Raw genomic sequence first — 12,928 nt, 5'->3', positions numbered from 1 at the left:
TTGCTAGAAAACAGCTCTGCTCATCGGTGATGACCATTAGCCATGCTGGCTGGGACTCATGGGAGTTGAAATCCATGACGACTGGAAGGCCACGGGTTTTCCATCCCTGTTCTAGTAAATGATCTGAGGAGGACATCCGTTTTTATTATGGCGCCACCTATCTCTATAGGGCCAAACTCTGTTGAAGCCTAAAATGAGAATACGAACCCTTAGAAATAAGGGACATGATGTTTTCTGAATTGATCACATTCTTTTCACAGAGTACCCACTAGCTCCCAATCTTTAAAATAGGCCATGGGCCTCCTCTTCATGTTCCCACAACCCTGATAATGGGTTCTGTGATAATGGATTCTGCGTCCCTGTGGAACGCCCTCCCATCAGATGTCAAAGAAATAAACAACTATATGACATGTAGAAGACATCTGAAGGCAGCCCTGTTTAGGGAAGTTTTTAATGACTTACGTTTTAATGTATTTTTAATCTTTAGTTGGAAGCTGCCCAGAGTGGCTGGGGAAACCCAGCCAGATGGGTGGGGTATAAATAATAAATTATTATTATTATCATGAATCAGAGATCTTAACTAATCTGGGATAAATGATGAGGAACTTTGGAATAAGCCACTCTTGCTGTTAACTGTGATACACTCTAAGCACCAGTCTTGGGACAGACAAGCATAGTCCTTACAGCTTGTGAAACAGGCATTTGGACACTGTTGCTAAAAGGTCCTAATTGGCCCTTTAAGATATATTTACAAGATTCTAGTGTCAGCTAATGTAAATCTAGTTCCTAATTATGCCTCAAAGACATAGGGACATAATTTGAATTGTATTATTGCAAGCTGCATGAAACCTCATTTTGAAAGCTACCGAGGACATCTGTGTTTGTGAACCGGAAAGGATGCTTACTTCATAAAAACAGCAAGCTTCTCACTTATAAAAGCCATTAAACTGTAATTCAGTCCTGATTGTTGTGTTTAGGGCTGCCATATGTTTGGGTTTTCCCGGACACGTCTGGGTATCTGGCAGCCATTTTGCTTCCGGGCGGATTTTCGGCAAAACAAAAACGAAAACCTAGCATCATTTCATTCCCCCACCTTTTGCTTTGTCTTTTCCAGGAGTGCCAGCGGAAATTGGACCAGAAACTCTCGCTTGACGCTTATCTCTTGAAGCCAGTCCAGAGGATTACCAAGTACCAGCTGCTATTGAAGGTATGCTTGCCTTAGGCTAGCCTGCAGCCGCCCCAAAGAATCCTATGACTGCTCAACCTTGAAGGGGAGGGGAAAGCTGGTGTTAGATAAATTAGCATAATGGTACCTGAAAACACTGTGTGGTGTTGTTTCCCCGCTTAATTTGGATTTACTGTAGATTTGGAACACCTTAAGCATTGCGACCCCACAATTGAGGATTAGCGTGTAGATTGCGTAGAAAGGCCTGGGATTTGGGGTGTGTAAAAAAGGACTCGTGCCTTTACAACAGGCATCCCCAACCTTCGGCCCTCCAGACGTTTTGGACTACAATTCCCAACATCCCTGACCACTGGTCCTGTTAGCTAGGGATCATGGGAGTTGTAGGCCAAAACATCTGGAGGGCCACAGTTTGGGGATGCCTGCTTTAGAGGCTGAGCCGAAAGCACTTGCTCAGTATGGTAGCTAAAACCACCACTTTTCTTTCTAGCAATGCTATGCCACGGGGTAGCGCTGCTCCTTCTAACAGACTGGTCCTTGCTGACCTTGTTGTTGTTTAGCCGTGTCCGACTCTTCGAGACCCCATGGACCATAGCATGCCAGGCACTCCTGTCTTCCACTGCCTCCCGCAGTTTGGTAAAACTCATGTTCGTAGCTTCGAGAACACTGTCCAACCATCTCGTCTTCTGTCGTCCCCTTCTCCTAGTGCCCTCAATCTTTCCCAACATCATGGTCTTTTTCAGGGAATCTTCTCTTCTCATGAGGTGGCCAAAGTATTGGAGCCTCAGCTTCAGGATCTGTCCTTCCAGTGAGCACTCAGGACTGACTTCCTTCAGAATGGATAGGTTTGATCTTCTTGCAGTCCATGGGACTCTCAAGAGTCTCCTCCAGCACCATAATTCAAAAGCATCAATTCTTCGGCGATCAGCCTTCTTTATGGTCCAGCTCTCACTTCCATACATCACTAGTGGGAAAACCATAGCTTTAACTATACAGACCTTTGTTGGCAAGGTGATGTCTCTGCTTTTTAAGATGCTGTCTAGGTTTGTCATTGCTTTTCTCCCAAGAAGCAGGCGTCTTTTAATTTCGTGACTGCTGTCACCATCTGCAGTGATCAAGGAGCCCAAGAAAGTAAAATCTCTCACTGCCTCCATTTCTTCCCCTTCTATTTGCTGACCTTGGGTGGATGCAAATACCGGTACTTCCAGGACAGCTATGCCATATTTGTTGTGAGACAGGGCTGCCATATGCCTGGAATTTCCTGGACGTAACCAGGATTTGTCCGTCGAAAATATGCCTGGAATTTTCGAAAATTGTTGAGAATGTCCAGGGAAAACTCAGCAACTTTGCCAACTTTGGGTAGTGGATCAGGGGGTCTGCAGTACTTAGCTAATTGGGAGCCACTGCTTTAAACCCTTGTTCATGGCGTCATCCTGCCTCTGTATTCTCTTCCTCTTTTTCTCTATGGCAGTAAGCTTGCTTGCTCCTGCCTACAGAATTGCAGCAACGTGAAGCCTTGGTCTTTGATGGCCAAGCTACAGATAACCTAGGATGCTGTGAATCGTCTTCAAATACTTTTATCTTTAAAAAACAAACAAACCATAACTTCTTTTTTGGGCTTTATAAACAGGGATCGTAGAATGAGAAATGATACAAATAAATAGACCAAATCTTCTCGTGCCATTTGTCTATCACAAAAATAACAAATTTGTAGTAATCTCTACAACATATGGTTCTTTATTTGTGGTCATTGTACAAGTTCTTGGTTCGTGGAGTGGTTTAAATAAAACAATAACAAAGGGGAAACAAAACAGAGTTAACATTCAACACTGCATAGCTAAAATGCTTAATCAGGAGTCCTTGCGGTTGTGCTTAGATCAAGTATTAGTAAATACTTTTATCTTTTTTAAACAAAGGATTGGTGCTATGGGAGACTATATGTTTGAGCATAGGGGTGGCAGTGTGGGTTGGGGTATGTTTAGCATTTTCTCCTGGTTCCTCAGCATATACAGAGAGAAACAAACAAATTTTCCACAAAAGCGTTTGAAACTTTCATTTCCTGCCATCTGTTTGGGAACCAATGTTTGTTCACTAGAATATACAACTGAATCTGAATTCGACTAGTATGCTCAGTAGGGATAAGGAAACTTACCAATTCATCCCCCACTACTATCTTTCCCCTGTTTATCTATCACAGGGGTGAGCCAGATTTATCTTGCCAGATCGTGCGAGAGAGAGAGAGAGAGAGAGAGAGAGAGAGAGAGAGAGAGAGAGAGAGAGCCTGTGATTTTCGGCGTCTGTGTAGACGCGATTTTCGGCCCCGCAGAAGCGAGTCCCCATGCCACACTGCACCAGTTTATCGCAGCGCACAAGCGGGCACCTTGGTTCAGGAACGGCTCATGGGCCAGTCAAACGACCTCCGCGGGCCACTTCTGGCCCATGGGCCTTGGGTTGCTGACCCCTGATCTATTACAGCACATTTTTATCTTTGTTTTAACTGAGATCTTGTATCTTTGGTTTGGTGGCTTTTGTATATCTACTAAGGAAATTATTTTAAAATGGAAAAGAAGAACGAGACACATGCACCCAAACTGCTTTTCTACCCATAAGGAAAAAGAGGAGGACGCTTTCCTCTTTTCTTTCTTTCTTTTTGGTGGGGAGTGCATTTTTCATTAGTTTGTGTACATTTGTATTGTTAATTGTTTTTATTGTTTTTATTATGTGTTTTGTGTTTTGTGAAACTTTGTGTTTTGAACCACCCCGAGACCTACGGGCGTAGGGCAGTATACAAATTTAATTAAACAGTAAAATAAAATAAATCGTTTCAACTCATACTACCTTCTAGTTCACCTCCTGAGTGTGAAAGATGTACAGTGGTACCTCTACTTACAAATAACTCTACTTACGAATTTTTCTACTTACAAATGGAGCTCCGCCCGCCATCTTGGATGTGGTTTAGATAGGATTTTTTCTACTTACGAATTTTTAGATAGGGTTGCTTCGACTTACAAATTTTTTCTCCCAATGCATTCCTATGGGATTCGACTTACAATTTTTTTCGACTTACAAATGTGTGTTCGGAATGCATTAAATTCGTAAGTAGAGGTACCACTGTATTTAAGCTAGTTAGAATAATAGAATCGTAGAGTTGGAAGGGACTCTGAGGGCAATCTAGTCCAAACCCCTGTAGTGCAAGAATAAAATAGTTCTAGTACTATTATGCTACACTAACCAGGTAAGCAAAGTCCCTACTTATTTGCTAGCAGTGTGTTTGATATAAAAAAATATATTTGTTGTTATGGTGTTCTTTGTTTCATTTCCCTAAAGGCCATTTGTGCCTCTGTAGCGAAGCATGCATTGCAAATACCTTTCCTACTTAGGGGTATTGTCGTGCTTATAATACCCCATAGAGCAGCAAGCAGTGGGGAATGTGAGCAAACATGAACTTTCTGAGCTGGTGAAGGATGAGACACGAAGTCTTTGTCTTCTCACCTGGCAACCAGCAAATGTGGACTTTTCCTAAACAGGTGAGCGCCCGGGTCAGAAAAGGGAGTGGCCCAAACACCAACTTGAAAGTGGCATAATAAATAATTTGCTCTCTTGCCCTTGTTGGTGAAATGACGTCCTTTGCAGATCTGATCAGAAAGATGCATTTACAGCAATTGATAGGGGGTGCAGCGATTTCATAATGTTATAAGAAGGGTGATGATGGATCAGACGAAGTCTCCCTTCCTGGGGCTGCAGATGCCCTTTCATCAGGACAGACGAGGGTTAGGTCTGTATCCTCAGTAATTTTTCATTGAATGTAATGTCAAGATGGCAGAAGATGACCCTGGCCCAAATGATCATTTATTTTAGTGTGCATATACCCTCTTGATTGTACCGGCCCGTCAAATGGCAAGGAGAATCTTAGCATTCATCTGCACCCCTGGATTTCTGATCCAGTGCAGATTTTCCTCACCGTTCAGCTGGAAAATAAAACTTAACAAGCGGCTGTACTAAGGTAAATTCCACTTCAGCGAGTGGTTGCTTTGAATGCACTCAACCTTCTGCCACAAATCTGTGCCTAAATATTTTTCTGTGATGGGAAATGTTAAAGAGGTCTCCTTGGGCATAATCAATCTGTCTTTTGTATCCATTCCGAAAACAGGAAATGCTGAAATGCAGCAAGAATTCAGAAGGCACAGCTGAACTGGAGGAAGCTCTAGCCACTGTGATTGATATCATCAAGTCGGCGAATGACTCCATGCATCAGATAGCAATTACAGGTTATGAGGTGTGTCTTTTAGCCAACGTAGAGTATCATATAGATCAGTGGCTTTCAAACCCTACTGTTCTTTGCAAGCTTGTTGGTTTCCTCCATGACAAGATAAATCTTTAGGGCCCCAAATCAGACCTCCTAACCTTTGACCCCAGACCCCAGATGTCGCTAGACTACAGCATCCCTGACTATTGACCAGGCTGCCTGGGGCTGATTGGGAGTTGGAGGGCCACAACATCTGGAGGGCCAACTCTGCCCTACCCTAAATAAGCTTGGAACAGGATATCTGAAATGCCACCTCCTCTTGTATAAACTTTCCCACCCTCTTAGGGCTTCATTAAGAAACTTCCTGACAGTAAGAGCTGTTCGACAGTGGGATTTGCTGCCAAGGAGTGTGGTGGAGTCTCCTTCTTTGGAGGTCTTTAAGCGGAGGCTTGACAGCCATATGTCAGGAATGCTTTGATGGTGTTTCCTGCTTGGCAGGGGTTTGGACTGGATGGCTCTTGTGGTCTCTTCCAACTCTATGATTCTATAAAGAGGATTCTATAATCCTCTTTAACCAGGCCTTTGGCTGCTCAACATCCTCCACCCCTTTTAAATGTGTTTGTGGGAGAGGGTTAAAGGAGGGGGTTATTGATTTGTTTGTTGTTCTTAGTTTTATCATGTATTTGGTGTTTTCATGTTGAATTGTAGTGTTGTGAACTGCCCTGAGATCTTCAGATGCAGGGCAGTATACAAATTTTATAAATAACAACGTAATAATAAAATAAATTAAAAAATTGCCCAGTAGCACCTTAGAGACCAACTAATTTTGTTCTGGGTACAAGCTTTTGTGTGCATGCACTTTTTAATAATAATAAAATATTAAGGTATTTCCATTTTAAATAGCACAATTTGATTAAGCCAATCATTTAATTTTAAGTCATTTGTATGATAGCTCTTTTACCTCTTTGGAAAGCAGACCCCCCACCTTTATTTAAAAAGCTGCCACCCTTTTGCTTTTTAACCTTTCTACCCAGTACAAGGCCAACCCAACTCAGTATGTTCTTCAAGCTATGCAGTATAAATTCCGTGTTTGTAGGCAGTCGTCTAAGTGCCCCAGGAATTTTGACGTCAGCGGTGTGTCAGATCAGCTCAACATTCCACTTATGCTGGCTGACAAAACAGAAAGTGATTTCCGTCAAAGGGATTATGACCCAGGGGATAATTAGAAAGTGGAACCAATAACCCTTTTTTCTTGGTGGTGGGGGTGTGCAGGGGCGGAGGAAGGGGGTGTGGTGGGGGTAGACGGCCCTGGGTGTCTTCGCTGAGGGGGGGTTTGACATTTGGCAGTTGTGGGTGGGCAGCGCACCGAATGTCCACCATCGGCGGCTCGTTCCGCCCCCGGCTGCAAAGTGCACGCACCACTCTGTGCACCCGAGCAGCTATCCCGTGCCTGGGAGAGCACCCTCTGTGCCCCACCCCCCACCCCCCTCAGGAGCACGGCCGCCCTGGGAAGCATGGGCATAGGCTCGCCGCTGGGTGTGTGGAGTCTGAATATAAACAACAAAGACTCATGGGGAGCCTTAGAGGCTAACAAATGTATTAAGGCATATGTTTTCACGGACTAGTAAAGGTAAAGGTAAAGGGGCCCCTGACCATCAGGTCCAGTCGTGTCCAACTCTGGGGTTGCGGTGCTCATCTCGCTCTATAGGCCGAGGGAGCCGGCGTTTGTCCGCAGACAGCTTCCGGGTCATGTGGCCAGCATGACAAACCTGCTTCTGGTGAACCAGAGCAGTGCATGGAAACGCCGTTTACCTTCCCGCTGGAGCGGTCCCTATTTATCTACTTGCACTTTGATGTGCTTTCGAACTGCTAGGTGGGCAGGAGCTGGGACCGAGCAACGGGAGCTCACCCCATTGCAGGGATTTGAACCGCTGACCTTCTGATCAGCAAGCCCTAGACTCTGTGGTTTAACCCACAGCGCCACCTGGGACTATACTGTAGCTATTTAGTCAACTGACTTATATACTAAGGCTTAGCATCTTGCTTCATGCAATCCCCCCCCCTCTTCCCTCTTTCATTAGGGAGATGTGCACGAGCTTGGGAAACTGCTCCTGCAAGGCTCCTTCAACGTTTGGACGGATCACAAGAAGGGTCACAACAAAGTGAAAGATTTAGCCAGGTTCAAGCCAATGCAAAGGCACCTCTTTCTCTATGCAAAGATCCTGCTGTTCTGCAAGAAGCGCGAAGAGAACACCGACGGCCACGAGAAGTCTCCTTCGTACAGCTTCAAAAATTCTCTAAAGGTAAGTGGCTTGTCGTGGTTGAAAGCGATGTGGAACTCTGCAAGCCGCCATTTGCTTTAAAGTGCACACGACTGGGATATCAGAAGCTGCCTTCTACCTTGGTCATTTTAATGGCATCGTTGGCACTGATCAGCAGGCAGCTCTTAAGGGTTTCAGGCAGGGGTTAATTCCGTGGAGATGGCAGGGAAGGAACCTGCAAAGTTCCGCGTGCGAAACAGATGCACTACCACTGAGCCCACCCAAATGGCCTGGAATAAACTTGCGCCTTCCTGCTGCCTGTAGAGAGCTGTAGGTGGGAGGAATACCCTCACCTGTTTTGGATGAGAGAGTACTGGAGACTTGCAATGGTATTGCGAGATCTGTGTTCATCTACAAATTCAGTAGAAAATAATGGGAAGAGATCCCTGCAGCAGCCAGTGAAACTGCTGGTCCTACATCAGATTCCACAGAGCGGGAGAAGTTTGGTATGCTCACCTGCGCCACACCTGGCATCATATGTGATGCCCCTAACCCACGGAGAACTCATTTGCACACCCAAGCAGAAAGTAAAATATTGGTAAGAATCAATAGGGTTGTGCTCCCTCCACCCCTCTCTCTATAATGGCAATTGATCAGGGCGACCAAACCAATTTATGTGCTGAAACCAGGGTGGAATCTGGATTGAAAAAGACCCAGATACTCAGCTTCATCCAAGCACAACTACATTTGCTCAGACACCATCCTCTCAAATACCTTATCCTAAAAGGGGGCATTTGCAATCTAACACCTCTGGGTCCCGAGAGGACTTCTTCAGGAGGGGATGTACTCCTTCAAAGCACCTCTCAGAATCCAGCATTCAACCCCACTCTTCGAGATTATGCAAGCCAAGATGTGCAGGGATCGGCAAGGTCTGTGGTCAGCTGAACCCTGCAAGTATCCTGTCCACATCAGCAGGCTATACGAGAACTCAGACTGATCCCACAAAGTGTAACTAAACGGAACTCTAGGGATAGTGCCAGGATTTGTGTTAACTGCAGTGTCATTCATGCTAACCAAGTCAGTAAAACAGGGCAAAAGAAAAGTGCTCAGACATGGCACTTTAAATCATGGGTGTGAGTCTAGAAATGCTGCACAAAAAAAGTCTTTGATTTCAACTCTGGCAAGAGGGCACATCCTCCACTAACCCGAGGCCAGCAGGCGAGCTTGTGGGTGGGTGTGCAGGGCAAGCTGCCTGAAATAGACAGCTCTGTCCTTCGACCCCTTGCCGTTCCTTCCCGCCTCCCAGTATCTGCCACCTGAGGCAGCTTTCTCACTCTGCCAAACAGTAGGGCCAGCCCAGGGAGAGTCAGCAGAGCCTTTGAGCTCCAGAGCTATTGAGGCCATACCTCTTTACCACAGCTTTTGATATATGTATCTTTACATCTTTAGGACCCACCCTTTTTATGATTATAAAGTGTTGAAAACTGTTTTTAATGTTGTGTTTTCATTGCTGTAACCCACCCCAAGAGCTTAGGCTGAAGGGCAGGTAATAAAATCAGTTAAAACAATAGCAACGGTGACAACTAAATTTTTCTTGCAAACTCTACATAGACAAGGAGGTTAATTCTGCATCTTTCTTGTTTTAGAACTGCTTTTAGCATTGCGTTTCCACGCTTGTCTTTGGATTGCTGGTTTATTTTTTTTAATAGGAGTGAGGGAAACTATACAACTTCTGCCTTCACATGGAAGAAGGGAGATTGTACACTGTCAACAAACTAAGCAGCAATTTCAGCTTTGTTTCTGCGGGTGCTTGTAGCATTTCAGCGTCACCTCTTGTGTAAGACTTTTGGTAATACAGCAGGCTCTGCCTGCTTTTGAAGTATTTACTTGGCCCCAAGAGAAAAAAATCCAGTTTCACAAACAGTCTGACTTGCTAAGCTAAGATTTGAGGCATGATCCACCATGCACTTACCTGTGATCAGACATTTTGTAGATCCCAATCATTCAGCCGAGGGCCTTCTGGCAGTTCCCTCAATGCGAGATGTGAGGTTACAGGAAACCAGGCAGAGGGTCTTCTTGGTAATGGCTCCCGCCCTGTGGAACACCCATCAGATGTCAAAGAAATAAACAACTATCTGACGTCTAGAAGACATCTGAAGGCAGCCCTGTTTAGGGAAGCTTTTAATGACTGATGTTTTAATGTATTTTTAATCTTTTGTTGGAAGCCGCCCAGAGTGGCTGGGGAAACCCAGCCAGATGGGCGGGGTATAAATAATAAATTATTATTTGATTATGATTATGATTATTTTGATTTGTATACCAGCTTTATCTTCCAAGGAGCTCAAGATGGTGCACTTCCTCCCCATTTCATCCTCACAACAGTTTATATATAAACTGGGGCAATGATACATGGTCTCTGTGCGAGTGGGCTTGGTTATCGTGGAGTCTACAGGCCTGGCACATTCATAGAATTGTAGAGCTGGAAGGGGCCACAAGGTCCCGTCTAGTCCAACACCCTACAATGCAGGAATCTCTTTGCCCAATGTGGGGGTCAAATCCATGACCCTGAGATTAAGAGTCTCCTGCTCTACCAACTAAGCTATCCTATTTGTGCTCTTACCTTGTCTTTTTTATCTTGTGAACTGCCCTGAGATCTTGTGATGAAGGGCAGTATATAAATCTTAACAACAACAACAACAACAACAACAACAACAACAACAACAACAACAACTGCATATTGTACTGGTTTCATGTGCTCTGTTATATGAACTAAAAAGGGTTAGGGAAGGCAATATCATTCTATATTGCGAAGGCAAAATATTGTGTTCTACATTCAAGGTTCTCTTTCCAACAGATGAGCACGGTTGGTATTACTGAAAATGTCAAAGGCGATAACAAGAAATTTGAGATCTGGTACAATGGCAGAGAAGAAGTCTATATTATTCAGGTACTGTAAGCCATGCTTTTTCATATCTCCACCTGCCTTTCCTCTAACCTACTCCCAGATATTATTAATCCCACTGGGCAGGTGTGGAGATGACGGAGGGAGTGAAAGGGAACCTGTTGGGAGTCACACATGGCTCCCAAGACATAAGACATGTCTCATAAGAGTCTGAGCCGAGTTGTTCCTAGCTGAGATCTCCACAGCTGCAAATTCACTAGACAGCGTTAAGTACAGCAAGCCACTATTTGCTTAGGGTTAAATGGCAGATTCAATCCCCACCATATGCCTTTTAATTTATTTACTTATTTATTATTGCATTTATATCCCACCTTTCCTCCGAGGAGTTAAAGGTGGCGAACGCAGCTCTCCTTATCATCACAACAACCTGCGAGCTAAATAGGCCAGACTGGGAGACGGTTGCCCTCCCAGGGTACCTCAGAGAGCTTTAAGGCTGCGGACTCTTGTCTCCTATGGCTCAGTCCAGCTTTCCCCTCACAAATTCTCCCCACTCCACACACCAGTAGCTGTCTGTGATGGAACATGCACATTTACCCCATGCTTCAGGTAGGCTTTAAAAAAAATTTCCCCAGGTGCCTGAATATTCATCCAGCCGGATTTTCATTTCATTCAGCACATCTTCTTCTCCTCCTCCTCCTCCTCCTCCTCCTCCTCCTCCTCCTCCTCCTCCTCCTCCTCCTCCTCCTCCTCCTCCTCCTCCTCCTCCTTCTTCTTCTTCTTCTTCTTCTTCTTCTTCTTCTTCTTCTTCTTCTCTTCTTCTTCTTCTTTATTATCCTTCCTCATTGAAACACTGTTCCAAGCCAAAGGGGTGGGGGTGGGGTGGGGGGTTAGCTCTTAGCTGCCAAGTATCCCGTTTTTCGCGGGAAACTCCCGGATTTTAATCCGTTTCCCGCTGTTCTCCCAAATGGAGAAAAATCCCAGAAATCCCCGGGATTTCCTACCTGCCAGGGAGCCTCCATTTTGAGAGCCGCTCTGCCCATGTGTAGGCACCGGAAATCGGGCAGAGCGGCACCGGAAATCGGGCAGAGCGGCACCGGAATTTGCCTCTACGCAACTTCCGGTGCCGCGCCGCTGCTGATCCCGCATTTTTCAGCAGAAGACTTGGCAGGTATGGGTTAGCTTCATTCCTGAACCTTTTGCCTGCAGAAATCATTTTTTGAGGACAGATGTCATCAATAGGAAGGGAAGGAATTTTATATCTGTGGATGCAGATTTCCTGGTGGAGGAATACTCTCATGATCTGAAAGAGGGCATATGGCAGCGCAGATGAATCCACATGAACTATTCAAGGCTATTCAAGGTGGCTGCCTGAATCACTTGTGATTTACACCTGTCTTTTTTTCTCCCGTAGGCTGCTTCCGTGGAGCTGAAGAACACCTGGGTTTCTGAGATTAGAAAGGTCCTGACGGGACAACTGGAAGCTTGCAGAGGTAAGGCACTGCAGAGGGAACGGTTTGATATGTGTGCATCACAGCTGTATTCCCCACCCCTCCCTTTTCCGAGGGCTTAATATTTCCCAAACTGATGTCACAAGAGAACTGTGTTCATGTAATGAACAATAAATTAATTATATTTTTATAGGTCCTTTTGAGCTCACAGATCCACCCACTGCTGTGCCTCCACCCACTGTGTCTCTGTGTGAGTCACTGTTCTGGCCTTGCCTTCACCTAATCAGGCTCCTTGGGGAGGTTCGTTTTGCTGCAGTTCTGCCTTGATCAGATCATTTAATCTCCTGAATTTCCATCAATCTCAACCTGCAGTTTTGCTGGGTGGGGCTGATGGGAATTGTAGTCCAAAATGTCTGGAGGGCACCAAGGTTGGCACAGGCTGGGTTAAGGCTGTGTGCTGGATGCTTCCTAGGAACGACACACTTCTGACACTTGCTGTTGACATTATTGACACTTTCTGCATTTATACCATTGCGAGTGTGTACACACCATGCATTTGAATCCTATGGCCTCCCCCTGAGAATCCTGGGAACTGTAGTATACCCCTCAGAGAGCCACAATTCCCAGCACCCTTCACGAAAATACAGTTCCCAGGATTCTTTGGGAGAAGCAATAACGCTTCTCATGTGTGGTGTGTTTGCAGGCAAAGGTTGGTCCTCAGCTATCAAAAGAGCAGGAAACATTGACCTTGTGGAAGGGGCTGTAAGTCGGGCTTTCCTGCAGAGCATCCTAACTGTGCCTTGCTCCTGACAAACTATTTTAGTTGGTGGGAGGGGAAGCACGTGGGAACAAAGTGCTTCCTGTCCCTCTCTTCTTGGAACAAATCAC

General features: G+C 45.2%; 1 protein-coding gene across 6 annotated transcripts in view; it reads left to right on the top strand.

Annotated features, from left to right (window-relative positions):
• Positions 1 to 12,928, top strand: part of MCF2L2 (MCF.2 cell line derived transforming sequence-like 2) — a 203,548-nt gene that overhangs the window by 152,244 nt on the left and 38,376 nt on the right. For all 6 annotated transcript variants that reach the window (XM_088669225.1, XM_088669226.1, XM_088669224.1 and 3 more), the window contains exons 20-24: positions 1,115 to 1,207; positions 5,334 to 5,459; positions 7,511 to 7,732; positions 10,545 to 10,637; positions 12,004 to 12,082. In XM_088669225.1, the coding sequence (XP_088525351.1) occupies positions 1,115 to 1,207; positions 5,334 to 5,459; positions 7,511 to 7,732; positions 10,545 to 10,637; positions 12,004 to 12,082 (613 nt within the window). The remainder of the gene's footprint in view (positions 1 to 1,114; positions 1,208 to 5,333; positions 5,460 to 7,510; positions 7,733 to 10,544; positions 10,638 to 12,003; positions 12,083 to 12,928) is intronic.

Source organism: Zootoca vivipara, chromosome 5 (genome assembly GCF_965207765.1).
Source record: "Zootoca vivipara chromosome 5, rZooViv2.hap1.1, whole genome shotgun sequence".
Lineage (NCBI taxonomy): Eukaryota > Metazoa > Chordata > Lepidosauria > Squamata > Lacertidae > Zootoca > Zootoca vivipara.
This window is presented reverse-complemented; position numbering and strand designations above follow the sequence as displayed.